The 27,739-nt window shown below is 63.2% G+C and overlaps 1 protein-coding gene across 30 annotated transcripts in view; it reads left to right on the forward strand.

The window, feature by feature from the left end:
• ABLIM2 (actin binding LIM protein family member 2) overlaps positions 1-27,739 on the forward strand; it is a 105,021-nt gene that overhangs the window by 34,197 nt on the left and 43,085 nt on the right. For 14 of the 30 annotated variants that reach the window (XR_004970885.1, XR_004970883.1, XR_004970865.1 and 11 more), the window contains exons 3-13: positions 555-738; positions 5,158-5,273; positions 8,013-8,139; positions 11,041-11,134; positions 15,690-15,777; positions 17,538-17,596; positions 20,690-20,734; positions 22,642-22,719; positions 23,693-23,836; positions 25,280-25,312; positions 26,704-26,824. Coding sequence is in view for 25 of the 30 variants with exons in the window: in XM_036327924.1 (XP_036183817.1) it covers positions 555-738; positions 5,158-5,273; positions 8,013-8,139; positions 11,041-11,134; positions 15,690-15,777; positions 17,538-17,596; positions 20,690-20,734; positions 22,642-22,719; positions 23,693-23,836; positions 25,280-25,312; positions 26,704-26,824 (1,089 nt within the window). In the remaining 5 variants the exon portion in view is untranslated. The remainder of the gene's footprint in view (positions 1-554; positions 739-5,157; positions 5,274-8,012; positions 8,140-11,040; positions 11,135-15,689; positions 15,778-17,537; positions 17,597-20,689; positions 20,735-22,641; positions 22,720-23,692; positions 23,837-25,279; positions 25,313-26,703; positions 26,825-27,739) is intronic. The other 16 variants (XM_036328025.1, XM_036328083.1, XM_036327961.1 and 13 more) reach the window with 4 other exon arrangements.

Raw genomic sequence — 27,739 nt, forward strand, 5'->3', positions numbered from 1 at the left:
AGACGCCAGTGCTGGGAACCCGCCGTCAGTTAATATTTTAGTGAAAACTCCGAGGTGTCGATTCACAACCATATGAGGGCCACCGGGTTTTTCACGCCTTGAGAGGCCGTGACCTGTGAGAACTGGCCTGGCCGAGGTGCTGGGGCTGCCCGGGGGCGGGGGGGTTGGAGGGGTTCTGGGGCCTCCAGCAGAGAGGGGGGTCCGGGCAGTGCTCCCCCTGAAACCCTGCCTGGCTCCCACGTGCCCCTGGGGCGGGAGGGGTGTGTGCGGGTGAAGGCTCAGGGGTCCCAGTGGTTGAGTGACCGGCTGCCCCTAGGCTGGGTGCCCAGTCTCCACCCAGCAGAGTCCCCCAGCCCCTCCGCTCCCTGGGCCAGCAGGTGTGTGTTGGGGGCCAAGGGACGGAGGGTTCAAGGTCAGGTGTCCCGGTTCCCTCCTGCGGGGCCTGGCCTTGTCCACAGGTGGGAGGAGTGGGGAGGGTCAGGAGCTCACAGTGCCCTGGGGGGCCTGCCTGGGGGAGAGGGTCCCCCCTGACGCTGGCCTCGCGCTCTCCCCAGTGTGCGGCTGCGACCTGGCCGAGGGCGGCTTCTTCGTGCGCCAGGGCGAGCACATCTGCACACGGGACTACCAGCGGCTGTACGGCACCCGCTGCTTCAGCTGCGACCGCTTCATCGAGGGCGAGGTGGTGTCGGCGCTGGGCAGGACCTACCATCCCGACTGCTTCGTGTGTGCCGTCTGCCGGTGAGTGTGGCCCCAGGCTGCTGCGCCCACCCAGGGCCCCTGTGCCCACCCCGGGCCCCTGCACCCACCCAGGGCCCCTGCGCCCACCCAGGGCCCCTGTGCCCACCCCGGGCCGCTGCACCCACCCTGGGCCCCTGTGCCCACCCAGGGCCCCTGCACCCACCCAGGGCCCCTGCGCCCACCCAGGGGCCCTGTGCCCACCCTGGGCCGCTAGGCCCCTGCATCCACCCCAGGCCCCTGTGCCCACCCCGGGGCCACCCGGGCTCCCTCCCTGCCTCCCAGTGGGGCACAGCTACTGAGGGAGGCAGGACCCAGCCAGGGACAGCAGGCGGACACTGGGCGGCCGCACACAGAGCACAGCCTCACCAGCCCCGACCCTGCGGCCTCCTCCCCTGCCCGCCGCCCAGGACCAAGCCCTCTTTCCTGGGGGTGCCGAGGCCGGGCCACTGAGGCTGCTGGCACGTGGCCTCCTTTGGCTTCTGGGAAGGTTGCTCTGTCCCGGCCCCCTGCGGCCCCCGTGGCCAGCTCCTCTCCTGTCCGCGTCCCCCACACATTCCATCTCCCATATTGGCACCTGCTTCAGCCCCTCCTGCCCAGCCTCTGCTGCTCCTCGGCTGCCTGGCATGTTCCCCTGCCTGTACCCCCCGCGACACCACACCCAACCACCAGGCATATGTCCCCCTGCACTCCCTGCCTCTCAGCCCCGTGACACCACAGCCAACCACCAGGCGCGTGAGCCCCCAGCATGGGCAGCTCCCAGGATCCCTCCCTCTCCAGAACCCACCTGGTCACCGTCCCGCTCAGGAGTCCCACCATGGTCTCCATGCTGGGTCCCCTCCCCTCTCCTGTGCTGTCCACACTGCTCCTGGGTCTCCACGCTCCTCAGCCCAGCTGGGCCTCCACAGTCCGCTCCCCATCATTCATCCAGCCGGGCTTTTCCACGTGCCCCGCGGGCCTGGCCTGGGAACCTGGACGTGCATCAGCAGACATCCCCAGGGCTCTGCAGGGAGGTGCCTCCCAGAGCCTCTCCCACCGGGAGCAGCCCCCCCACCCCCATTGCATCCTGTCCTGACGCTCTCCTGGGCCCAACCTCTCTAGCAACGCGTCCCTGGAGCAGCCTGATGTGAGTGAGCCCCGTGTGGGCAGGGCCAGGCTGATTCCCCTCTGGCCGGGCTGCCCGGCACTGCCACTGCGTGGGGTACAGTGACAGATGCAGGGGGCAGACCCAGGTCCCTACCCTCAGCAGCAGGGAGACCGCCTCCCTCCTTCCCTCCCTCCCTCCCTCCACCGTCACCGACACACGGCTCCCAGGGGGATGTCTCATTTCTGGAAAACAAAGAATGAAAACCCGTGTTGCCTGACCAGCGTGGCTCAGTGGCTGAGTGTCGAGAACCAGGAGGTCACAGTTCAATTCCCAGTCAGGGCACAGGCCCGGGTTGATCCCCAGTGTGGGCGTGCAGGAGGCAGCCAATCCATGATTCTCTCATCATGGATGTTTCTCTCTCTCTCCCCCTCTCCCTGCCTCTCTCTGGAAAAACAAAACAAAGCGAGCTATTCTGCGCTCCTCGCTGCCTCATCACACCCAGTTTAACGGGAGGCTTTTGAGCGTTTGCCCAAAGCCGTTGTCTGTATCACGGCAGGTGCACCGGACAGAAGCGGGAGCTTTGTCGGGGATGCGGAGAGGGCGGAACAATGGCGGGGACCGTTTCTAAGGCGTCCCTGTGTGTTACCCAGCACGCGAGGGCCAGCGTCCCCCAGGGCTGTCTCAGTGTCTGACTTCTGGGCGAGTTGCTTGGAGGCCAGGGCTGACGTCATCACAGTGGCTGAAAGACCACCTCTGGGTCATCTGCTGTGTTGAGGATAATAGCCGACAGCTGCGTCCTGCTGGGCCTGGACCCACCATCCACTGTAAACAACGAGAAAACTGGACAAAAGACACAAAACACCTGTTTGCAGATGTTGTGGCCCAGGCGGCTGAGGACTGAGAGAAGGAGGCCAAGGAATGGAGCCCTGTGACCGGCCTGGCCTGCTGCCCGGTCCCAGGAGGGGCCACTGGGCAGGGCGTTCTCGCTGAGCTGGGAGACGGTGCCCTGAGAGACCGAGCAGCATGCAGAGGGGAGAGAGCTGCGCTGGACAAGAGCTCCGGGAGCTGTGGAGGGGCCGTCGAGTCCTCATGGACACGGAGGGCATTTCACAGGGTGAGGCAGAGAATGACCAGGTTGCTGTAAGCGAAGCAGTTCCCAGGCCTGGAGGCCGTAGGTCCTGGCCAGGCGGACAGTCCTTGCTGAATACCCAGGCACGCAGCAGGGACACCAAGAGGGCCATCCACGCCTTACCGGTGGGACGGAGCCGACAAAGTGCGGGAAAAAACCTCAGAAAGGTCAGGCTGATGCGCAAACCAGGTGACCGCCGCCAAAGCAAAGTCCAACGCTCCCCGGAGGAAGGAAAGGAAGTCCCGCCTCGGCCACGTGAAATTGACAACGTTCAACTTCCCCTCAAATGCCACCGTTCATAAGAGGAAACCAAAGCACCAGGAAGCCGGAGGGAGACCAGCCGTGGCCGCGGGCCCAGGAAGGAGAGCAACGGCGGGGCGGAGCGGGGCGCACAGGCAGGGACTCTGGGACACCTCCTGTCATGAGCCGGCCTGTAAAGGAAAGCGCCGCATAAGGAAGAGTCGCAGGAGATGCTGAAAGAAACCACGTGGAGCTTCTAGAAGTGAAAATGACAGTTTCTGAAAGGAGGGATTCCCTGGAAGGAAGGAATGAGCAGGAGGCTTTGCTGAGGAAAAGATTGGTGAACTTGACATAACTATAGAAACTATTGATCTAAAGCAAAGAGACCAAAAAAAAAATAAAAAGACTGAAAATGTGAAGAGAGACCGGGTGGTCTGTGGATATAGATCTATCTGTCTGTTCCTCTAGGTTGGGAGGGGGAGACTCAGGAGATGAGGGAAAACTGAAAAAAAATTAGAAGAAATGAAGGTTGGAAAATGTCCAAATTTGATGAAAACTATAAACTCATGGTTCCAAGAATCTCATTGAACCCCACGCAGAATACACACAACAAAAACCTGCCAACTCGAACACAATCAGATTTCTGAGAAACAGTAATAAGAAGAAAATCTTAGAAGCAGCAAGAAAAAAACAAAACACCACCACATTATGTACAGGGCATCTATATATATAAAAGGCTAATATGCAAAGTGTCCCCACGGGAGTTCGACTGGGAGACTGGGAGTTCTGTCACTTGCTATGACGTGTGCTTACCACCAGGGGGCAGCATGGAACAAAGGAAGGCCCCAGCCAGCAGTGGGCAGTCAGGGAAGGGAGGCCCTGGCCAGCAGCGGGAAGGCCCTGATTGGCCCTGGTTGCCGGCCAGGCTGAGGGACCCTATCCGTGCCCAAATTTCATGCACCAGGCCTCTAGTAAAAGAATGACTGTGGACTTCTCATCTGAAACTATGTGCACCAGAAGACAATAGAACAGCATCTTTAAAGAGCTGAAAAAGTCTATCAAAAGAAAAAAAAACTTAAAAAATGAAGGCAAGACCGGTTAAGGGTATGGCATTCTTTTGGGAGGGTGATAAAAAATGTCCTCAAATTGATTGTGGGGATGGTCGCACAGCGTTGAATACTCTAACAACCTTTGAATGGGATGTGACTGTTAAGAGTGTACACGAATTAAAGGGTCAGTAAAGCAGTCAGTCAAAAAATGAAGACTTTCGTAGACACACTAAAGCTAGGAGAATTTGTTGCCAGAATCCCGCACCTGCAACAAAGTTAAAGGAAAATTTTCAAGCTGAAGAAAAATGTCAAAAGACACCGAGAAGAGGCAAAAGCAAGCCACCGGCTGGTAGATAATGTATATGTCATGAAGCACTGGTGTCCAAAATACATAAAGAACTTCTGCAAGTCAACATTAGAAAACAAAAAAAAGAAAACCCTATTAAACAGTGGGCAGACGGGTTTAACCTGTACTCCACAAAAAATGTATGTGGGAGGCCCCCGGACACCTGGGACGAGCTGAGCATCGCCAGTCGCCAGGGGAGGCAACTGGGAATTATGATGAAATACCGTCACAGAGCCACCAGGATGGCTGAAACAGATGGAGGGTGTGGCGCATCGGTGCGGGTGTGGAGCAGAAGGAACTCTCAGACACTCCTGGTGGGAACGCAGAGGGGTGCAGCCTCCGCGGAAAGCAGTCTGCCGCAGACACACAGTTAGCGTGTGACCCCGCACTTCCGCTCCTCGGGGTTCGCCGGCACTCTGCCTGCTGGTGCGGATGAGGGCACGGAGGCTCAGGTGTCAGGGACAGGGCAGCACTGGGTGGAGGGGCCTGGCGTCCTCGGCCTGGGAGGTCCCAGGGGGAGGCAATGGAGTGTGTCTGGGGTCCTGGCTGGTCATTCCTTCTCTTGTTTCAGGTTGCCCTTCCCGCCCGGGGACCGAGTGACCTTCAACGGGAAGGAATGCATGTGCCAGAAGTGTTCCCTGCCCAAGTCCGCGGGTGGCAGCACGCACCTGTCCCAGGGCCTCTGGAGTGAGTGGGCGCTGAGGGCGGGGAGGGGGGCGGCTGGCACTGACCAGAGGCGGGGGATCATAAGGAAGGGAACCGGGATAGAAATCTCTGGTACGTTCGTGCCGCCAAAACTTTGCACAGGCTGTGCCCGCTGCCCTGTGTGCCACTCCTGCTTTTCACCCACCTCCCTTCTTGTGTTTGGCCCAGCTCTGGCCTACCTCCTCCAGGAAGCCCCCCTGGCCTACTTCTCGTACTCTGCCTCCAGCTCACTCAGCTCCCCACCGTTAAGTCCAGGCCGTCTAGAAGCCCCTTGGGAGAGCCCTTAAAAGAGCATCGAACTCTGGGCTCCGGTGGTCAGGGCTGCACATCGCAGGAGCCAGGCCAGGGTGTGTATGTAATAGGTGCTCAATACGTGCTTCTGGCATGCAGAAGCGGGAGGTTGTTCCTATAAAAGCAGGAACGCCAGCTGGCCTGTGGGTGTGGGGCAGAGTGAGAGCGGGGCAGGCGCAGGCAGGTGATGGCCTCTTCCAGCGCGGGTGACTCTTCGGGACCAAGAGGGATGTGGGGACTGGGCTGGGGCCCCGCGTTCCGGGCCCTGCTGCTGCCAGGATCCCGCTGCAGAGGTGGCGTGTTTGGAGCCCACCCTGCGTGTGAGGTCGCTGTGGTGTCCCAGCACCAGGGCCACATGGCCTGGGACAGAGCGGGGGTTCCTACTGATTCTGGAGCCAGGCCCTTGCCCACGTGGTTCCCATTCATTCACTGTGCACACATTCATTCCACTTGGTCCCCCAGCCTGGGCAGCGAGTGGAGGAAAGCCCCTTCCCTCAGGCGCTGGATCTTGGAGCTCGAATCTGTCTTAAAGTCGTTTCCCAAAGTTGCATGTGGTTTGAGCGGTGTGATAATGTGGAGAAGCCAGAGCTTGCCAGCAGCCCTGGGACTGTCCTGGCTCTGGCTGGAGGGTGCACCTACTGCCCAGGCCCAGATGCTCCACCCCTGGCAGGCAGGCCTCTGTCTCCCCAGCTCCCGGCTCAGTGCTTGCAATCAGCACCCAGCCACGGCCCAGTGCATGCAGTCAGCATGTGCAGCATGACCCAGTGCATGCAGTCAGCATGTGCAGCACGGCCCAGTGCATGCAGTCAGCATGTGCAGCACGGCCCAGTGCATGTAGTCAGCACACAGCCACGGCCCAGTGCATGCAGTCAGCATGTGCAGCACGGCCCAGTGCATGCAGTCAGCATACAGCCATGGCCCAGTGCATGCAGTCAGCATGTGCAGCACGGCCCAGTGCATGCAGTCAGCATACAGCCATGGCCCAGTGCATGCAGTCAGCCATGTGCAGCATGGCCCAGTGCATGCAGTCAGCATGTGCAGCATGGCCCAGTGCATGCAGTCAGCACTCAGCCATGGCCCAGTGCATGCAGTCAGCATGTGCAGCACGGCCCAGTGCATGTAGTCAGCACACAGCCACGGCCCAGTGCATGTAGTCAGCATGTGCAGCACGGCCCAGTGCATGCAGTCAGCATACAGCCATGGCCCAGTGCATGCAGTCAGCATACAGCCATGGCCCAGTGCATGCAGTCAGCCATGTGCAGCATGGCCCAGTGCATGCAGTCAGCATGTGCAGCACGGCCCAGTGCATCCAGTCAGCACTCAGCCATCGCCCAGTGCATGCAGTCAGTTCTGCCACGGCCCAGTGCATGCAGTCAGCTCCGCCACGGCCCAGTGCATGCAGTCAGTATACAGCTATGGCCCAGTGCATGCAGTCAGCATGTGCAGCACGGCCCAGTGCATGTAGTCAGCACTCAGCCACGGCCCAGTGCATGCAGTCAGCATGTGCAGCACGGCCCAGTGCATGCAGTCAGCATACAGCCATGGCCCAGTGCATGCAGTCAGCCATGTGCAGCATGGCCCAGTGCATGCAGTCAGCATGTGCAGCACGGCCCAGTGCATGCAGTCAGCACTCAGCCATGGCCCAGTGCATGCAGTCAGTTCTGCCACGGCCCAGTGCATGCAGTCAGCACTCAGCCATGGCCCAGTGCATGCAGTCAGCTCCGCCACGGCCCAGTGCATGCAGTCAGTATACAGCTATGGCCCAGTGCATGCAGTCAGCATGTGCAGCACGGCCCAGTGCATGTAGTCAGCACACAGCCACGGCCCAGTGCATGCAGTCAGCATGTGCAGCACGGCCCAGTGCATGCAGTCAGCATACAGCCATGGCCCAGTGCATGCAGTCAGCCATGTGCAGCATGGCCCAGTGCATGCAGTCAGCATGTGCAGCACGGCCCAGTGCATGCAGTCAGCACTCAGCCATGGTCCAGTGCATGCAGTCAGCACTCAGCCATGGCCCAGTGCATGCAGTCAGCACTCAGCCATGGCCCAGTGCATGCAGTCAGCACTCAGCCATGGCCCAGTGCATGCAGTCAGCTCCACCACGGCCCAGTGCATGCAGTCAGTATATAGCTATGGCCCAGTGCATGCAGTCAGCATGTGCAGCACGGCCCAGTGCATGTAGTCAGCACTCAGCCACGGCCCAGTGCATGCAGTCAGCTCCGCCACGTGGGAACAAGCTTTGTGATTTGTTTTCTACGTGTTTGCCCCCCTGCCCTGTAGCAGGGTCCCCTAAGCACAGCAGCTGGACTGTCCCCTCTCTCTGCTCCCTGGGGCACTCTAACTGCTGTAGGTGTGTCCCGAGACCCAGCGGTGAGGCTCCCCCTCCTCTGGGCCCCAGCGGTGACGTCTGTGTTCTCCTCTTCCTCCCAGGTTGTGGGGGCTGCGGCACAGAAATCCAAAGCGGCCAGTCCCTGGTGGCTCTGGACAAGCACTGGCACCTGGGCTGCTTTAGGTGCAAGGCCTGCGGCAAGGAGCTGAGCGCCGAGTACATCAGCAAGTGAGCAGCGGGGCGTCGGAACGAAGCCCCGGGGTCGGCCTCCGTCTGTCCCCTGCCTTCCACCGCGCTCATCCCTCCCGTCTCCACGGTTAGACAGGAACCCGGGCTGGGACTGCGTGTCTGTCCCCACACGGCGCAGCCTGGCTTCCCTAGCGGGGTCTGCAGACTCCACTGCCATTCGTTTTGCGGATGGAGCAGATGCCGTGCTGCCATCTTTGACTGTCACACGCCACCCGCGCCCATCCCTGGGTCGCCCTCCCTGGGAACCCGCCCCTCGCCGGCACTGGCTCTCCTGCACAATGCAAAGTGCTGTCGGCCGCCAGCCCCGCATGAGGGGCCAGGGCTGAGCAGTCTCGGTTGTCACGACATGACAGTGCTGAGACCTCGCCAGCACCGGCCGCACAGGGCAGCTCCGCAGCGGGCCACACGGTGCTCCCCGCGTGCGCTCAGGAGGCCGGTGGCTGGTTTGGGGGGGAGGGAGCTGCTGGGAGACCGTGGCCCTGCACGGGCACCTGGTTTGCCGAGGGCGTGCATTTAATCCAGAGCTCAGGGGAGAGACAGGCGAGTCCCCGGCACAGGAGGGGGTGAGGGTGCAGCGTGCGGTCTCGGGCTCAGAGCACACAGCCAGGGGCTCTCTGCGCAGCTCTCCTGGGGCCTCCGCTAGTTCTGAAGCCCCGACGGATAGAGCAGTGATGGCGAACCTATGACACGCTGTCAGAGGTGACACGCAAACTCATTTTTTTGGTTGATTTTTCTTTGTTAAATGGCATTTAAATATATAAAATAAACATCAACAATATAAACCTTTGTTTTACTATGGTTGCAAAGATCAAACAATTTCTATATGTGACACAGCACCAGAGTTAAGTTAGGGTTTCAAATGCTGACATGCCGAGCTCAAAAGGTTCGCCATCACTGGGATAGAGCGTCACAGGAACTGATCGTGTTAAAAGAAGTCCTGTGATAAAACGGCATGGGATGCAACACACACATGCATGCTGGCACGCACACACACATGCACATGCTGGCGCACATACATATACTGACACATGCACACACATACTGGCACACGCACACACACATGCTGGCACACACATATACTGACACATGCATGCACATGCTGACATACATATACACTGGCACATGCACAGACACGCACATGCTGGCACACACATACACTGGCACACACATACATGCACACATGCTGGCACATGCACACACACATGCTGGCACACATACACTGGCACATGCACAGACACGCACACATGCTGGCACATGCACTGGCACATGCACACATGCTGGTACATGCATGTACACACATGCAGGCACATGCATACATGCACATGCGCACACAGGTGCTGGCACAGACATACACTGGCACATGCACACACAGGTGCTGGCACAGACATACACTGGCACATGCACACACGCTGGCACATGCACACACATCCACATGCTGGGACACACACTGGCACATGCACAAACATGCTGACACATGTACATACACGCACATGCTGGCGCACACATGCACTGGCACATGCACACACACGTGCACAGGAGGTGGACCCACGTCACTTCCCTGGTGGCCTCATCCTCTGATTCTGCAGGAGGTCTTGCTGGTCTGTTTTCTTTCTTTCACCTGCATGTGCCTGTACACTTATCTCAGGATAAAGTGTTTTCAGAAGCCCCCTGTGCGGGCCGGGCCCGGCCCCTCGCCACCTGTGGCTCCTGTCGAGGTGAAGGGAGGGTGACTCAGGCGGCCTGGCGGACAGAGTGTGAGAATGAATGAGCCGCCCAGCCCCCGAGACCGCAGCGGCCCACACTGCGCTGTGACTTAGCAGCCTCCAGACTGTCCCAGAACTGAGGAGGAGGGCGCCTTGGTGTTGCCATGGAGACGTCATCTTTGAACCTCTGGGGTTTGCAGCACATCCACCCATTCGTGGGGAATCGCCGGGCCCTGAGGTCGGCGGCGTTTGAAAGTGGCTCCTCGGGCCCCATTTCTACCTCCCTGTCCTGTGGGCCAAGGCTTCACCCTCAGGGAGGCTGTGCAGGCAGAGGTGCCCCTGCAGCCCCGGGCCTGTCCCCCCAGCAGGCTCCTCCCTCCCCTCCCGCAGGCACCCCGTGACTAGAGGAGGTTGATCACCATAGTAACTGCAGTCACTTTTAAATGAGCTCCCAGCGGCCGGCGCAGCTCAGTGGTTGAGTGTCGACCTATGAACCAGGAGGTCATGGTTTGATTCCCGGTCAGGGCACACGCCTGGATTGCAGGCTCGATCCCCAATGTGGGGCGTGCAGGAGGCAGCCTGTCGATGATTCTCTCTCTCTCATCGTTGATGTTTCTCTCTCGCTCTCCCCCTTTTCCTCTCTGAAATTAAAAAAAAAAAAAAGAGCTCCCGGTTGGGCAGATGCTGGACCCAGCGCGGTGCCTGCGTGATCTCCCGTCCATGAGCTGCACTTGGGTCCTTTTTCTTACGGCTCCCTCAGTGGGGGCTCCGTGTTTACGCAACCTGCCCCGGGCTGCCCACATACCCAGGAGCAGTGCCCCAAATGGTGTCATTCGTCACTAATCCCACCGCCACCACCAGCGCCTGGCGCGGAATAGGCCTGCTGTCAACCTCTGGGGGTGCCACCGCTCCTTACTCTGCCGCTGGGCAGGTGGCCCCAGCTCTGTGCACCTCAGTTTCTCCATCCATGAAATGGGACCATCTTCGTGGTTCCTCGTGGGGCTGGTGTGATGGCGGAGGCCGTGCTCCCGCCTGCGGAGCGTGGAGGGTGGTCCTGTCACTTGGAGGAGGAGGAAGTGTGCTTGTCCCTCTGCCACAGCCCCTCTCACGGGCGAGGGTTGTGGGCGTTGGGGTGCTGGGATGACCCCGCCCATCCTGACTGCCTGGCTCGTTGCAGGGACGGGCTGCCCTACTGCGAGGCCGACTACCACGCCAAGTTCGGCATCCGCTGCGACGGCTGCGAGAAGTACATCACGGGGCACGTGCTGGAGGTAAGGCCCGCCCCATGGGCGCTGGGCTGCCTGCCTGTGAGGATCGGGGGGGGGGGGGGGCCTCCAGGTGACCCACAGTGCTGTGTGCTTGTGCAAGAATCTGTACCAGAGCCTTTGCCACCTCGTCCTCCCCGCTCTGCCTGGGGACTCCTGGGAGTGAGCCACCTTCTCCAGGAAGCACTCCAGGCCCTCTCTCCTGTACCCTTTACGAGCTGCTCAAGCTGGAGAGGTGTGAAGGACAGAGACCCTGGTCCAGCCCTTGGGCCTAGGTGGGGAGTCTGAGGCCTGGAGGATTGAAAGCGAGCTCAGGGGGCAGGGCTGTGTCCTGGGGGAGGAGCAGAGGGTCTGGTCGCCTGGCAGGCCAGGTCACAGCGCACTTGCAGGCCGGGTCCCTCGGGGCTGCCTGTGCGCTTCTAGATCCAGGCGGCAGCCTCATGGCGTCCCCCCTGTGAAAAGAGCACATCCTAATATCTGGTGACGGAGAGATGTGACTGGGTGGTGGGCACGCGGTGCCATATACAGATCTTGTAACAGAGAAATGAACGCCCTGACACCCAGATGTGCCTGTTGGTGCTCAGGTGTGTGACCCTAGCGGCTTCCTGACAACCGTGGGCCCTGCCCCTGCACCCAGGGAGGGGCCGACCTGTCCCAGCCCCGCTGCCTGCCTCGCCTTCTGGCCCCATGGGAGGCTCCGGAAATGTCCTCAGGGACACAGGGACAGGGCCTGGGAGCTGTCCCCAGCCTAGTGCTGGCCAGGGGTGCCTGCTTGGGGGCGGGGTGGGGGGCGGCAACCAGCAGGCCTCCCTGGTGGGCCTGGGGGCAAGGGAAGGCGACCCTTCTGCAGAGTGAGCGTCCCCGTGTTCGATTGCAGCCGTGCACAGCGTGGGGTGCGGTGTCCACGCCGCCCCCGCCCCGCCCCCCCCCCCCCCCATTGCCTCTGCGCGCTGGGAGGCACAGGCTGGGCTTTGCTCCGGCCTGCGGGAGGCTGAGGGCCTCCGGGAAGATTGACGCCCTTGTTTTCTCAGCCGGAGCCGGGCTGGCTGCGTCGTGGGCTCTGCGAGCTCGGAGCTCCCTCCTGGAGGAGAGGCGGCAGCGCGGGCGGCAGAGAGAACCTGGGGGGAGAGGAGCCACTTGGCAGCCGCAGCGGAGAGCAGCCGCCACGGTGGCTCCACCTGAGCCCGCCGGAGCGTGCCGGCCCGGCAGTGCGGGGCAGTGGCTCCTGGGCAGCGGGTGGCAGGTGCGGGACCTGAAAGAGAAGGGGAAGGATCCGGACCCCTGGCTGCAGGGTGAGGCGGGCGGCCATCCTCGTGGCCACTCTGCCCGTCCAGGCCGGTCCTGGGAACAGGCCCTGGAGAGGAGCCGTGGGGTCGGCTGATCGGACTGGGCTGTGGTGCCAGGACCCCGGCAGGTAGGCAGCCCGGCCAGGTGCCCCGAGGGCTGGTGGGGAGGCCAAAGGCGCCGTGCGGGGCTGCAGGTGGGGGGCTTGCAGGGAGCAGGGGCAGATCAGCCAGGTGTGAGGCCCCCCAGGCACCTGTCACCCCCTGCCTCCCGTTTGCCCCCAAGATGCTGGTCACCCAGAGCCAGAGCGGGAGAGCAGCCAAGCCCTGTCCTCGCTGCCAGCAGGAGCCCACGGCCTGCCCCGCACCTGGTCTGCGTGCCCCGGCAGAGTGCCACCTTCGTGCTGGCACCAGCAGCGCCACTAGCCGTGCAGTGTGCATCGGGCGGCAGTGGGCGCTTCCTCCCCCGCCTCAGTCTCCCAAATACGAGGCATCCTGTACCCAGTTTCCTGGGTCCTGCAAGTCGGGTGTCTGTCCCGATGGGCCTGCTCCATGCTGGATGCAGGGGGAGGACCTTGTGGGTCCTGCAGGGCCTGGGAGATGCCGATGGCTGGGGGCCTGGGAGGGACCGAGGTACCTGGGGGCAGAGGTGGGTGCCTGGAGCAGCCCCCGCGACAGCGCTGGGCTCCTGGGATGGTCGCCTAGGGAGAGAGCTGGGAGGTGCCTGGGGAGTTGCCAGGACAGCAATGCAGACAGATCCTCTGGACCAGCTGAGTGAGGGGGAGGAAGTGCTGGGTGAGGGGGTGGACGTGCTGGGTGAGGGGGAGGACGTGCTGGGTGAGGGGGAGGATGTGCTGGGTGAGGGGGAGGCCCGGCTCAGACCCTGCTGTCACCCCACCGCACGCCCACTTCACTCTCGATTTTATTCTCGGTAGAATTAGCTGCAAGGCTTCCCTGCGCAGGTTGGGGGGGAGCGGTGGCAAGGATGGGGTGCTGCTGTCTGAGCCCCACCTGTGTCAGCAGCCTAGCTGTCCCCATGGCAACGAGAAGGCAAGTTTCCTCTGGGACCCACCAATTCCTCCCTCCCTTCCTGCCTCCCTCCCTGCCTTTAACCCTTCCTCCCCACCCTCCTCCCTCTATCCTAGCACCTTCCCGCCTCCCTTCCTTCCTCTCCCTTTCTCAACCCACCACTCACCTTACAGGTCCTTCCTGGACACCCACGGGGTCCCGGCGGTCTGGGGGCTGCCTTCCTGAGAAGGCGGTGAGGGTCCCTGCCTGCCTTGCAGGGGACCCCGTGCGAGAGGGGCCCGCCCAGCCCACTCCCGCCTGGTCATCCGTTTATCTGCTCACCTGCCGATGGGCACTGGGTTGAGCCGCTGTGAACTATGCGAGGGCCGTGTGGACCTACATCTTCATTTCGCTTGTTCTGGCCTCTTCGTTTGTCTTACGTCCCTGGGAGGGGCGCTGCTGGGTCACGTGGTAATTCTATACTTTTTCGGGGACCTTCCCACGATGCACAGGGCTTGCTGTTTCTCCACACGCTCCCCAGCACGGGCTGTTCTCCAGTTTGTTCTGTTCTAGCATCGCCCGGGGCCGTGCACGGGCGCCTCCTGGGGTTTGGGTTACATCTCCGTAGTGACCCCGATGTTGGCACGTCCAGTAGCTTCGTGGCCACGTGGACGTCCTCTTTGGAAATGTCTGAGCCCTTTGCCGTGTTCAGCAGGACTGTGGTCACCTTGTTCTCGGGCTGGAGGGATTCTCTGCGCATCCTGGGTGCCGAGCCCACTCAGATCTGTGATGGCAGATGTTTCCTCCTGTCTAAGTCGTCTTCCCACTTTCCTGGTCAGTGTTGCTGCTCACGCCTTTGGTGTCCTGCCCGGAATCCACTGCCCCAGGGGGCCGTGCAGAGGGACCCCGTGCTTCCTTCTGAGCGTTGATACGTTTAGCTCGCACAGTGGGCCCCGTGGGGGCACACTTCACGGCGTGTGTCACCCCCAGCGGCGCACGCACCGACGCGCAGCTTGAAACGTGTTCACAAACTGGACACCGTGCAACCGGCCCTCGGACAAGAGTGTGCGAGCACCCCGACACCGGGGCCCCCAGCACCCCCAGGGCAGCCACCGCCCGACTCTAAGCGCGCTTGAGTTTTGTAAAGAGGGAACCCCCTCCTCAGTGTCGGACTGTTCCAGGCCTGTCTGGGTTCTTCTCGCCACACGCGGGGTCACCTGGGGCCTGGTCCCCGCCGACAGCGGGGGGGGGGGGGGGGGGGGGAGCGAGAGGCTTGTGATGAGTTCACCCCGTCACTCACTCGCTAGGGAAGTGGTTCTGACCCAGGGAGAGGCAGTGGGATTCCTCTCGTTTCAGGAAAGAGTGAACCATGGGGCCAGCATCCGCTTTTTGTTTTGAATCCTCACCTGAGGACATGTTTTCCATTGGTTTCTAGAGAGAGTGGAAGGGAGGGAGGAGCAGGAGAGAGAGGGAGAAAAACGTTGATGTGAGAGAGACACATCGACTGGTTGCCTCCTGCCCCGGCCGGGGCTGGGGAACTTGCAACTGAGGTACGTGCCCTTGACCAGGAATTGAACCCGGGACCCTTTGGTCCACGGGCCGATGCTCTATCCACTGAGCCACACCGGCCAGGGCCAGCATCCACTCTCAGCCACAGGCTGCAGGCGCCACCCCCCCGCCACCGCTCTTTACTGTAGGGGTAAGGAATACTCCCTATAAAGTAAGGCGATATTTTGAAAAAAGTATTTTGGGGGTGATTTGGGTTTTATTTTGTTTGTTTTTTGGCACCATGTAGAACTAAGCCAAACCAGGGAATGTAATTTGTTTAGGTTATTTCAGTATTAACATTTAACCTAATTTAATGGGTTTTAAGAATTGTAAGTCATAAACGCTAAGCGAGAAAATCGAGCAATACAGAGACACCTAAGAAAGGTACTCATTCTCCCCTCAGCTCCCCAGGCCCCTCCCCCGGAAATAATGCCAGCTTTGCCCCTCCCCCGTTCCTCCTCCTCCTGGGCCCCCAGGTGCGGAGGTGACTGGCTGGCCCTCTGCCTTGTAGGGTTGACGGGAGGGGGGGGGGGGCTGCCCTTCAACTGCTGAGCCAGGAGCTGCCCAGACATGGTTCCCAGCGGGCAGGGCAGAGCCAGCTGGCACACACAGCGCCCGGCACTCCCCGATCGGCTTTGTGGACTCCCTGCCCGGCAGCATGCCCGCTCGCGTCCCCAGGCACCAGCTGCACCCCCGCAGGACCCCTTGCTCTGTCCCCACAGGCCGGAGAGAAGCACTACCACCCGCTGTGCGCGCTCTGCGTCCGGTGCGGCCGGATGTTCGCCGAGGGCGAGGAGATGTACCTCCAAGGTAAGCGTGCGCACCCGGGGCAAGGGACCAGCATCTCCCAGGCCCCTCCCACGAGCTGCGTGTGGACGGGGTCACGTGTGTTCTCTGCTAGTTAGGGGGCCCACGATGCAGGGGGAGCAGGGACAGGGCCCAAGCAGGCTTTCCTGAGGGGCTTTCAGGACAGCGGGCGGTGCTGGGAGGCAGAGCCCAGGGGCCCTAGTCTGCCTGGGGCGGGGGGGTGGGGGAGCAGGATGCTGCTGGGATTGTCCCAAGAGGCCTCGGGGAGGATGGTCAGTATCGAGACCCATCTCTTTAAAATATATTTCTATTGATTTCAGAGGAAGGGAGAGGGGGAGAGAGATAGAAGCATCAGTGATGAGAGAGAATCATGGATCGGCTGTCTCCTGCACACCCCCCACTGGGGATCGAGCCCGCAACCTGGGCGTGTGCCCTGACCGGGAATTGAACTGTGACCTCCTGGTTCGTGGGTCAGTGCTCAACCACCGAGCCACCGAGGCCGGTGAGACCCGTCTCTTTAGCCGCAGGTTCTTTTCAATGATCTCTCTGTCCCCAGCGTTGGGGCCGCCGGGCAGGGCCGGGTGGGGCCAGGCAGGGGCAGGGCCGCACACTGACCCGCGGACAGGCTGTGTGATGGCATCATGTGCCACACAGGCCTCCCTTGCTGAGGCCGAGCCTCTCGGGGTGATGTCAGCCAGGATGGCCGCGTCCCCGACACCCCCTCTTATTCCTCGAGTCCACGCTGCAGAGTCTGTGAAAGAGGTCCTTTGCGCCCCTACAGCAGGGCTGGGCCGTCTGGCGGGAGGGGTGCCCCCCCGAGGTGCCCGCCCCCACCGTGATCAGTGCTTTCAGTCCCTCCTGCCGCCAAGCCCTGTGGGCAGGACGGCAGCGTGGGGACACGAGCTCGCACACGGAGGCCTGTCAGGAACAAAGAGCCTCTGCCCGGCCCTGGCTGAGGCCGGCGCCCACCTGTGAACTGATGCCTGCGGTGACTCCCCAGTCCTGCCTGCTCCCGCCTCGGGTCTCCCGTCTCCCATGAGTTAGATGAGGTGTGACCAGGCCAAGGTTTTCGAGCTCCAAGCCACAGACCCCAGGGCCCCACCCACCCTGCCTGGACCCCCAGACCCTCTGCCTGGTCTGCCCGGCACGGGGCTCCACGCAGGTATAAGCTGCCAGGTGACTCGTGCAGTGAAGCTCTGAGGAGCAGGGTTCCCCCCGACCAGCCCTTCCTCTGGGCGGCTTCCCAGCACAGACTCTTCCCAGGAAACACCGGCCTGGGTGTGACGCGCTTGGTCATCGGGTAAAATAACGAGTCGATGTTCCTGTTTGCCCGCTGGGTTGACCAAGATGAAAAGGAAGGGCGTGTCCCCCGCCCCCAGGTCCTGAGCATTCGAGGAAGCGGGCCCCTGGCCTGGCTGGTGGGGCGCAGTGGGGAATGGCCCATAGGCCTCAGGGCCTTACCAACGCCACGGCGGGGAGCCCCCGCGGACCTGGGAGACGTGGCGGCTCGTGCACCCGGCCCGTGGCCTAGAGATTAGCCTGTGGGAGCCGGGAGCTCGCGGTGTGTCTGCCGTGTCATGTCCCCGGCCTGGGCTGTGCGTCCCCTGGGGCAGGGCTGCCACCTGCTGTCAGGCCCAGCATAGAGCGTGCCCAGGGCCCCCTGGAGGGGGTGGCCGAGTGGACATCCCTCCGTGTGTGAGCCCCCCCGGCCCCCCACGGCCCTGCCTCGGGGCAGTGGCACTAACCCCGGACTCTGTCCCCAGGCTCCTCCATCTGGCACCCGGCCTGCCGACAAGCAGCCAGGACTGAGGACAAGAGCAAGGTTGGTGCGATTCCCGATTTCTCCCGCTGCGTCTCCGCGCTTGGGTGGGACTGTCATGCAGTGGAGGGGCCGCCGGCAGCGTCCACGGGCTGAGGGGCGTGGACAGGACGTGGGGGGGTGTCAGGTGTACACAGGGCATTCTGGGGTTGATGTAAGGTAGCTCCCGGGGCTCCCTGCCCTGCCCTCTGACCTCCTCATTTGCTCAGGGGATGCCGATGGCCGCAAAGATTTGGGGACAACTTTGAAGTTAGCGAGTCCCCAAGTGGTCACCGCCATTTTGGCTCAATTCCCAGAATGGTCACTAGAATGGCAGGCCCTGGGGTTTAGCACAAGAGCAGCCCCTACTCCCCCCCACCTCCTTCCTACTCCTCGCTGCCACCTCCCCGGGGCCAGGCCCTGACCCCACCGCCCGGGGCCCTGACCCCACTTCCCGGGGCCTGACCCCACTGCCCGGGGCCCTGACCCCACTGCCCGGGGCCCTGACCCCACTGCCCGGGGCCCAAGCCCAGTGCCCGGGGCCTGACCCCCTGCCCGGGGCCCTGACCCCACCGCCCGGGGCCTGACCCCACCGCCCGGGGCCCTGACCCCACCGCCCGGGGCCCTGACCCCACTGCCCGGGGCCCTGACTCCACTGCCAGGCCCAAGCCCAGTGCGGGACTTTTAGGAGGAAGGAAGGGGGCAGCCGTCCCTCAGCTCCAGGACGCAGAGGCCGTGGGTGGACGTGTGACATGTTGGTTTCCTGTGACCAATCCCCCACATGCGAGACCAGGAAGCCACAGGTACATGGCCCGTGGTGCCGGGTCAGAGTGTAACCGGGCTCTGGGGAGAGCCCATTCCTGTCCTTCCTATATCTAGAGGGGCCACACCGCTGCCCGTCACCCCCTCGCCTCATAGGGGCCCTGCGGTCACCCTGGGCCCCGAGAATCCAGGACCGCCCCCCCACCCCCCAGGCCCCTCAGTCCGTCTGCAGAGTCCCTGTGGCCACACGAGGCAGCAGCCACAGGGTTGGGAGTTAGGCTGTGAGCCTGTGGGGACGCTGCCTGGCCTCCCGCGGCGACAGGACTGACGGTCACTGTGTCACGTGCACGGCCAGGCCGTCGTCTGTGGCCGCACACGGCAGCTGTCCATCACCCTCTCACATGGCTGATTGCCCCACACATTGCGCCTGGGCCGCCGGCCTCAGCGATGAGCCGGGCAGCACGCCCACCTCCCAGCGCCACAGTCCTTGACCCTGCGGTAACCTCCAGGGCCTGACTTTTGTCCATGGACACCTCCATCCCGGAGGCCAAGCCCAGGCCTGCCAAAGGGACCCCACGCGTGCACGGTGTGTGCATGGGGAGACCGACCAGGGGTGGGAAGGGGACGGAGGCCACACAGGGACAGCCAGGGCGGCCACAGCGGCTCCGGGTTCTGGACGTGGCTGCTGAGCTGGCCCCTGGCTTGAGGGAGCCCAGTGCTGGCCTCTGCTCTCCGCTGGAGGCCACTCGTGCTGACCATGGCCGGGGCCCGGCGGAGGGAGGCTCTGTAGTCCAGAGGGACAGGGAGGGAGGGGTCACGCCCGGGGCTGCACATCCGTGGCTTCCTGGGCTGTTCCCAAGGCGCTTTGGGAACATTGGGGGGGAGGGGGGGGCCTGCAGCCAGAGAGCGGCTGCCCCTGGGCGCTGTGCCCTGGCGCTGGCGCCTGCCCCTCGGTGCCCTGGGACGGGATCCAGGCCCCAGCCATGCCCTGCTTGTCCCTCGTCCCCCCTCCCCAGCCCTCAGAGCCTCTCTGTCTTTGCCCAGGAAATGAGGGTAGTGTCCGGGGCCTGGGCGGCCAGGCGGACGGGGTGGGTCAGCTGGTTCTCCCCGGGGACGGGTGCCCGGGACAGTTCTCCGGCCAGCTGGCCGCTCTGGCCTGGGAGACAGGAAGAGAGAGCCAGTTAATGACCATGGCCCCGCCAGCCCCGCCAGCCCCGCCAGCTCAGGGTGCGGGGTGGGCCAGAGAACGGCGGCCCCTGAAGACAAGGCAGCGGTCGTGGCCTCGTGAACTCCTGAACCGGCCCCGGTCAGGGTGGCGCCAGTGACCTGGTGGCCGTAGGAGAGCTACCTGCCCAACCTGGGTGTGCTCAGCAGTCTTTCACCAACGGCCCCTCTGCGCCGGGCCCTGGGGCCCTGGGAGGAGGCTCCTTTCCTGCCCTTGGAGTCCAGCTGTGCCTCTGCCCGGCTGTGTGACCTCAGGTGAATCACTGGCCCTCTCTGAGCCTCAGGCCCTCAGCTTTAACCTGGAGACGGGTGGGTGTCAGACCCCTGTACGCTGTGGGTGAGACTCGTGTGCACCAGGCACCCTGTGACTGTGACCCTGGAGGAGGCTGAGCGTAGGGTTGCGGGGGGTGGGGGGGCGGGAAGCTGTGGCCCCTTCCGACTGCGGGTGCAAACAGACCCCAGGCTGCTCCAGGGCAGCGCCCAGGGACCTGTGGGCCCCTCCCCTGCGGGACGCTCCCCGGGGTGAGGGGCACAGGGCCACTGCCGCTGCACCGGGCTGGTCCAGGGCTTCCTGCCGTGGCCCAGCTGGGCCTGAGGTGAAAGTGAGGTGACCTCAGAGCCCACCTCCCCACGCCGTGTCTCCACAGACACGGAGCCCTGGGGAGCGTCTTCGGGCTCCTAGAGGAGGAACCGAAGTGCAGAGGGTTTCAGACGTGTGGCATGTGTGCGGACATCAAGGTGGCCAGTAAAACAGGCCACCTGGCCACAGGGACGGCGAGAAGGCAGACCCCAAGTTACCTGCCTCCGAGTGGCCATCGTATCTGGGGAGGGGGGAGCTGGAGACCTGGGACTGCACTGTGGGTTCGGGCTGAGCTTGGGGGAGACCCCTGCCCCGCCGGCCTTCGGAAGCCTGTGGTCTGAGGGGACAGGCAGTCCCATGACTCCGCCCCATTCAGCAAGCAGAGCCCAGTCCAGGGGCCGGGGAAAGCAGGGCAGGCCTCCCGGATGAGGCGGCCCTGAGCTTGGTCCCAGAGGATGCCAGGGCCATGGAAGGGGGTGGGCCAGGCTGACGAGTGGGCCATGCAGAGGTGAGCCGCAAGCATCACGCCCTCTCCCCTCTCTCCCTTCCAGATGCAGAAGCAGGTTTGCCGGGGCACCACCCCCTGTGCCTTCCAGGTTTGTGCCTGACGGCTGGCCCTGGTGTTGTCCCGTCCTCGCTGCTGTCGTGCTGCGTGTAGGGGAGCTGGGCGTGCTCCGCCGGGGAGGGTGGCCCCACGGTCTGTGTTAGTTAGTGTCCTGGGCTGACAGCACTCAGGGGCCTTAAACAGACACCCCTTTTCCCCGCCCTGGAGGCTGGAGGCCCAGACCATGGGGCAGCAGGGCGGCTCCTCCCAAGGCCTCTCCTTGGTGTGTAGAATGGCCATCTCCTCCCCGTGTCCTCACAGGGTCGTCCCTCTGTGTGTGTCTGTGTCCTAAGCTCTTCCTTTTTAATATATTTGTATTGACTTCAGAGAGGAAGGGGGAGGGAGAGAGAAACATCAATGATGAGAGAGAGTCGTGGACCAGCTGCCTCCTGCACGCCCCCTACTGGGGATTGAGCCCACAACCCGGGCATGTGCCCTTGTCCAGAACCGAATCTGGGACCCTTCCGTCTGCAGGCCGACGCTCTATGCAGCTAGCTAGGGCAAGCATGTCAAACTCAAAGGCGAACACGGGCCAAATAAACAAGGTTTACGTGTATGTGGCCGCAAAAAAACAAAAGCTTCAATTTTCATAGAAACGTAGGTTTATTTCGATAGAGACGTGCTGAAGACTAAGGGCTGAGATAAAGGAGTCACCGTTAATGAGTATTTGTTGTGGGCCACACGCGGCCCGCGGGCCACAAGTTTGACATGTTGAGCTAGGGCTTACTCTCTCCTTGTAAGGACTCCTCACATTAAGTCAAGGCCCCACGTAGCTTAATTAGGGCTTTAAAGGCCTGTCTCTAAACACAGCCCTGCTCTGGGCACTGGGGTGAGGCCTTCCGCATGCGAGTCGGGGACACCACTCGGCCATAACGAGGCCTCGTCCAGGCTGCTGGCACTGTAGCGGGTGTGGGTGCTGAGGGGGGCTGGCCAGAATCGGGGGGACAAGGGTCTGCTTAGGAAAGGAGAGGGGAGGGGGCCGGGGTTTGGGGAGAGGAGTCCGCGCTATTGGCTGGGAGGCCCTGCGCGGAGAGGGTTCCGTTTAGAAGGGCGAGAGGGAGAGCTAGTGGGGCTGGGCCAGGCAGGGCCATGCTGGGCCAGGTGAGGGGAGCGGCAAGTCACGCCCTGCAGGCGGATGGACACAGGTGCGGTCATCGGGTGGAGCCGGAGGCGAGTGTCCACGCAGACACGGGTCAGGCCTGCTGTGGGAGCAGAGGAGGCCGCGGTCCGGGCGCTGTCACCTCGGGGGAAGCAGGAGATGTGCTCGGGGAGGCGAGGGGCAGGACGGGGCTCACACTGCAGGGAGCACTCGGGCCAAGAGGAGGGCTCAGCGTGAGAGCGGCAGCAGTGACCTCCGGGGGCTGTTGCTGAGACCTCGCTGGGGTGCGGGACCAAATGCGGTTCCTGCAGGGGCTGCCGGTGCGGAGAGAGGCGTGGGGCGGAGTCGGGGCCTGAGGGCAGACTGTGGCCTGGAGCCCAGACTGGCCTTTAGGTTCAGGGACCGTCCCTAAGTCTGACAGCAGAGCCGCTGCTGGCCTGCGCTGCCCCACGTCCCCGAGCGGCACGGCTCTGGGTCGGAGGCGGCCTTGCCCCTGGCGCTCAGAGCCCCCGCCTGCTCCTGTCCCCCTGGAATTGGTCCTCTCTGCGCCATGAAAGCTCGCACTCGTCGGCACTACAAACCCGCTGGCGTGTAGCCGTGTCACCGCGGTCTGTCTGATGTCTCCAGTTGTCCGTGCGAGCTGCCTGTCGCTGTGAGAATGCTTCACCCTGACAAGGAAAAGAACCGCCGTGAGCCGGCCCTCTGGGCCGCGTGACTGACGGCTGCTTGGGACCGTCTTTCCTGACATGTCCTGTTTTCCGTCCCCATCCCACCCCCACCCCCACCCCCCCGCTTCCCAGGAGACCAGGACGTCCTCCGAGAGCATCATCTCTGTGCCTGCGTCCAGCACCTCGGGGTCCCCCAGCCGCGTCATCTATGTAAGTTGGGCTCTTTCTATGGGGAGGGGGGCCTGGGGGCGTCGGCGCTGCCATCCGGGCGCGGGGACTGGTGGAGACCTCGGGAAGCTGACAAGAGCCTCCTCCCCGTGGGCGGAGTGACCCCGCCGCTCCCCGGGACTGTGGGGACAAGGGCGCGAGGAGGTGCTCACAGCTGCTGTGGATGACGGTGTAAAAGTGACATCGCCCCACGCCCTGCGCCAGGGCTTCCTGAATGACGTGCCGGGCACCTGTGGGGTCAGGCAGGCGTGAATGCCCTGCAGATCCGTGTGTGTCACCGTGGAACGTGCTCGGAACGTGTTCCTAGGGAAGCACGCTGAGGATCACATATTATGAATCCATTATCGTTCAAGAGGGTGTGTGTATGTGTATATGTGTGTATGAGTGTGTGAGCATGTAAGAGTGTACATGTACGTGCGCGTATTAGTGTGTGTACGTGTTTGTAAGTGTACGTGTGTGGGTGCATTCGTATTTATAACACTTGCTTGTCTGCACACATGGCTGTGTCTGCATGTGTGTATACATGTGTGCAGACATGTGCACGTGTGTCTGCATTTGTGTGTGCATGAATGTGTTTACCCGCATATGCATGCCTGTGTGTTTGCATGTGTCTGTGCGTTGTCTGTGTGCACACAGAGGTGTCTGTATGAATTATTAGATCATGACTGAGCATCACTGTCCGCCCGTGTCAGGCCCGACACCGGGACAGATCTCTGACCCCTGAAACCATCCACTGGGGCCACCTCTGCCCCTTCGTGGAGAGGCGTGGGCCCGAGAACGCGCTCCCTCAGGCCACGGCGGCCCCTCGTGGCCTGGCGTCGGGACCAGGCCCACGTGATCATGAGGCCTCCTGGCCCATTAGGCGCTTCACCCTCACGGGGCTGGGCGCAGGCTCGGCTCCTCCACACCCGCCTCACTCGGGTCTGACGGTGCCGCCGCCCTTTCCCTCCCGCAGGCGAGGCTGGGCGACGAGATCCTGGACTACAGAGACCTGGCTGCCCTCCCCAAGAGCAAGGCCATCTACAACATCGACCGCCCCGACATGATCTCCTACTCGCCCTACGTCAGCCACGCGGGGGACCGGCAGAGCTGCCTCGAGGTACGGCCGCGGTGTCGGCCGGCGGGCGGGTGGCGGCCGGCGCGGCCCCTGGCTCTGTCCTCGCTGCTGGGCGACGCGAGGCCTTCACCCCCGGAGACGCGCCCTGGGCGTCCTCTCTAAGGAGCCCGCTGCGCTCTGCCCGGACACCCCTGGCAGACGCACGCAGCTCCCTGGGGCCGAGCCTGGGGAGCCCTGTGTGGCCGGGAGCAGGCAGGGGCCGGTGTTCAGGAGATGACGGGAACGGAGTAGCGCCTGTTTCTTGTGGTTCAGGACCATTTTCACAATATGCGAAATGTAGTTTTCCTTTATCCGGTGCCTTCAGCCTGCTCCCCGTCACCAGCTGGGCCCGTCCCGTCCCCGCGCTCCCTGGCGTGGCTGCACCAGGATGACTTACTCCGTGGGCCCCGTGGGCAGCGTCCATGGCTGACTCTCAGGCGCAGCCGCCCTCTGTTTTCTGCGGGGTCACTGTTGGTGCCCAGTTTTCCGGGGTGGTTTTGAGGTTCCCGTGTGACCTTGTTGCCTGTGACCAACGGGAGTGTCTGCCAGCTGGCAGCCCGGTGCGTGTGCCATTCGAGTGGGAGGCCTGGCGGCAGAGCCCTTCCCCCCACGTGCCCGGCCCTCCTGTCTGAGTCTCCAGCAGGGCTGCCGGGGAAGGGAGGCTGGGGCCCGGGCTGCCACGTTGGAGGTGGTGGTTGGTGCCAGCCCCGCCAGCCCCGCTGACATCTGCGGTCACAGTGGCTGGGCACGGCTGGCAGCTCAGGGCAGGGCGGGGAGGGTGAGGCCAGAGGGGCCGCTCCTCACTGACTCTGTCCCTGGGGGCAGGCAGGGCCCCAGGTGTCTGAGTGATAAGTCCCAGGAAGAGGCTGGTGGGTGGGGCGGAGGGGAGGGTCTGACCTGCTCCCACCTCCCGCTGCCTGAGCCGAGCCTGGCAGGGGCCTCCTCGTTCCTGTCCATCGGGCTCTGCTGGAGGCATTGGGAGAGGGTCGGGAGGCCAAGCCACTTGGCCACCACCCCCTGGAGCCAATGTCTGTGGGGCGGACGGTGTTCACCTACTCTAATTGGGGAGGGGTGGTCCCTGGCTGGGAGGCTGGTCCCTGCTCCCAAGGCCCCCACCAGCAGCGCTGGCCTCCCCGAGCCCCAAGCCCCGGAAGACTCTCTTCCTCAGTCTCCCAGGGCGTCGCCTGCCCACGCCCTGAACCAAGCTTCCTGTTGGAAAAACTTCTTGGAGAGCAGGGGCGCTGGGGGGCCGGGACGGAGACCAGCTCCACTGTCCCCGCCTCTTTCTAGGGGTGCCATCCCTTGACTGCGTTGCTCCAAAAAGAAGGTCTGGGAGCCCCGGGGTGGGTTCCCGTCCCCGTCACGTGAGCGTCTGTGCCCGCGTGTCTCCCCACGAGCAGCCGCCGGGGCCGCGGGCTAACAGGCTGCTCTGTGTTGTGTCCACAGTCGCCCCAGTTGCTCTCGCCAACGCTGACCGAGGTAACCGCGCCCCCACGCGTGCTCGCGTGCTCCCGGGTTATAAACATAACCACCTGCCGCCCGGAGGGCTGGGGGCCTGGCCGTGGCGCCCGGGCCACGCGCTCCTGGCTCGGTGCCCCCTCGGCGTTGGTTATTTTTATGATCGCGTGGCCCCTGCATGCCTCCCTGGCGCCCCTGCAGCCCTGCAAGTGCGGACGTGGGGCCCGGCCCGTGGCCTGGGTCACGGCTCCTTGGAGACACTCCGGGCACCGGGGCGCCGGCCCAGCTCCTGCGCCTCACGGGGGCACGTCCGGGAAGTCCTCGCAGATGAACATTCTGGAGGCATTTCTCTGTCCGGCAGCATCGGTCACGGGCAGCCTGCTTCTCCTGTTTCTCGGGGTTAATGAGAGCAGAGAGAGAGAGCTGCCAGCCAGGCTCCAGGCTGCGTGGGCATCAGACCCTGGGACCCTGAGCCCCACGGGCAGGCGAGGCGAGGAGACAGGACATCTGAGGGTGTGACCGGCCCCTGGGGCTGGCAGAGGACGCCCAAGACAGAGAGGGACCGCGGGACTGTGGCTGCCTAGCGTGTGCTGTCTCCAGGGCTGGGCCAGGCTGAAGGGCTCGGGGTGCAGCACCTGCACGAGGCCTGGCTGAGCTGGGGGGCGTGGCGGGGAGGCGCAGGGCAAGCTTCGGGGACGGTGACTCACAGTTTGGCTGGAGAGTGAGCCCCAGGAGGTGGTGGTAGGCTGGGAGGGTGGGAGCCCTGAGCGCCAGGCCCAGACTCTCACCTTGCCATCCCCACACTGGCCTCGGGGGCCAGAGCAGCCGCATCCACCGGCGGCCAGACACTGGGCTGGGGTGTCAGGGCTCAGGGCCACATGCTGAGCAGCGGGGGGCCCGCGGCCTGCTCTTCCCTGTCCCACGTGCCACGCCATCTCACGCCGCCTGCCGCCCGCTCTGACGCTCTGAGCAGCTGCTCATGCTGCTTGAACGGAGTCCGCCTTGTCCGTGCTTGTGGGTCTGGCTCAACGGGGCCCGCGGCCTGGACCCTATCGAGGCTGGGGAGAGCGCAGAATCTCAGTGGTTCTCAAACTGTGTTCCAAGGAGCCTTGGGTGCTGGGAAGGCCTGCAGGAGGGGAGCTGACGGGTGTGGGAGGACTGGGTGCCTGGAGCTCCATCGTGGGAGCCTCAGCCGCAGTGGGGCTGGTGGAGGAGGCGGCCCTGCCCTCTGGCCCCTGGGGGCACGGGCACCATGCTCAGCCGGCAGGAGTTCAGCACCAAGGCCAGCCCCCTGCCTCCCCCCCTGGCCCACAGGTGCAGGGCACTTGGCTCTGAGGTCAGGGAAGCAGACACTGAGCGGAGGGGGGTGGGCCGTGCTCGGCTCCGTGCTCACCAGGCATTTTTCCTCCCAGGGAGACCAGGACGACCGCTCCTCCAGGCAGTGCCGCACCTCCAGCCCCAGCTCCGCCGGGTCGGTCAGCCTTGGGCGCTACACCCCGACCTCACGGTCGCCCCAGCACTACAGCCGGCCAGGTACTTGGCCCCACGGCTCCTTTGACCCTCCAGGAAGCAGGGTTTCTTGTTGCTTTTCCTGCTATGAATCAGTCTCTTATGTACACCGGGCAGGTGTGGGTTGCCGGTGGGCAGTGGAGAGCCCGTCCATCGGGAGGGGGCCCCTCGTGTCAGGGCAGGGGGGTGGCTGCAAAGCAGCGGGTCCCCCTGCGGGTAGAGGAGCTGTGCGTGAAGCTCACAGGCACAGCTGAGCACGTGGGAGCAGCTCTCGGAATTCATGTCTCAGTAGAGCAGACGCCAGGAAACAAAGGCACAGAGATGGAAGGAACCCAGTCAGTTCCCGCTCACGAGGGCCTGGGAAGAGGAAGGCAGAGTCCGTGTCCAGAGAGTAGAGTCATTCCCCTTTGGCACGTCAGCCGTAGTGGGCGGTAGCCCCACGGACAGCAGCCCCGTGGGAACATGGGCAGGAGGCCAGCACCAGCTGCTCAGAGCAGGGCGAGCCCGAGGAGGTCCCTCCCCCCTCCCACCCCATCCCTGCTTGGTGCCCCGCTGTGGGCTGCTGTCCCTGAGCTTCCAGACGCCTCGTCGCCCTCAGAGTGTCAAAGTCCCAGGGACACTCCACACACAAAAAGGACGCTGCCTTTTTGAGGGATTTTTCCACGCTGCTTCCTCCTGGCCAGCCGCTGCATGAAGCCATTTCACATCCACAGACAGCTGCTTAGTCTTGCAGCCTCTGTGGAAAAATCACAGCCCATTCATCTGCAAGGTTACTGTCCTGGGCTCCCTGCAGTGTGGCTGGTGCGACCTGCTCAAGAACACGTTCCATACGTGTTTGGAAAGTGGATAAGTGAATGGGAGAGCGAGCGAGTGAGTGAGGGACTGAGTGAGTGAGTGAGTGAGTGAGGGAATGAGTAAGTGAGTGAGGGAATGAGTGAG

Source organism: Myotis myotis, unplaced genomic scaffold (assembly GCF_014108235.1).
Source record: "Myotis myotis isolate mMyoMyo1 unplaced genomic scaffold, mMyoMyo1.p scaffold_m19_p_1, whole genome shotgun sequence".
NCBI classification, from domain to species: Eukaryota; Metazoa; Chordata; class Mammalia; order Chiroptera; family Vespertilionidae; genus Myotis; species Myotis myotis.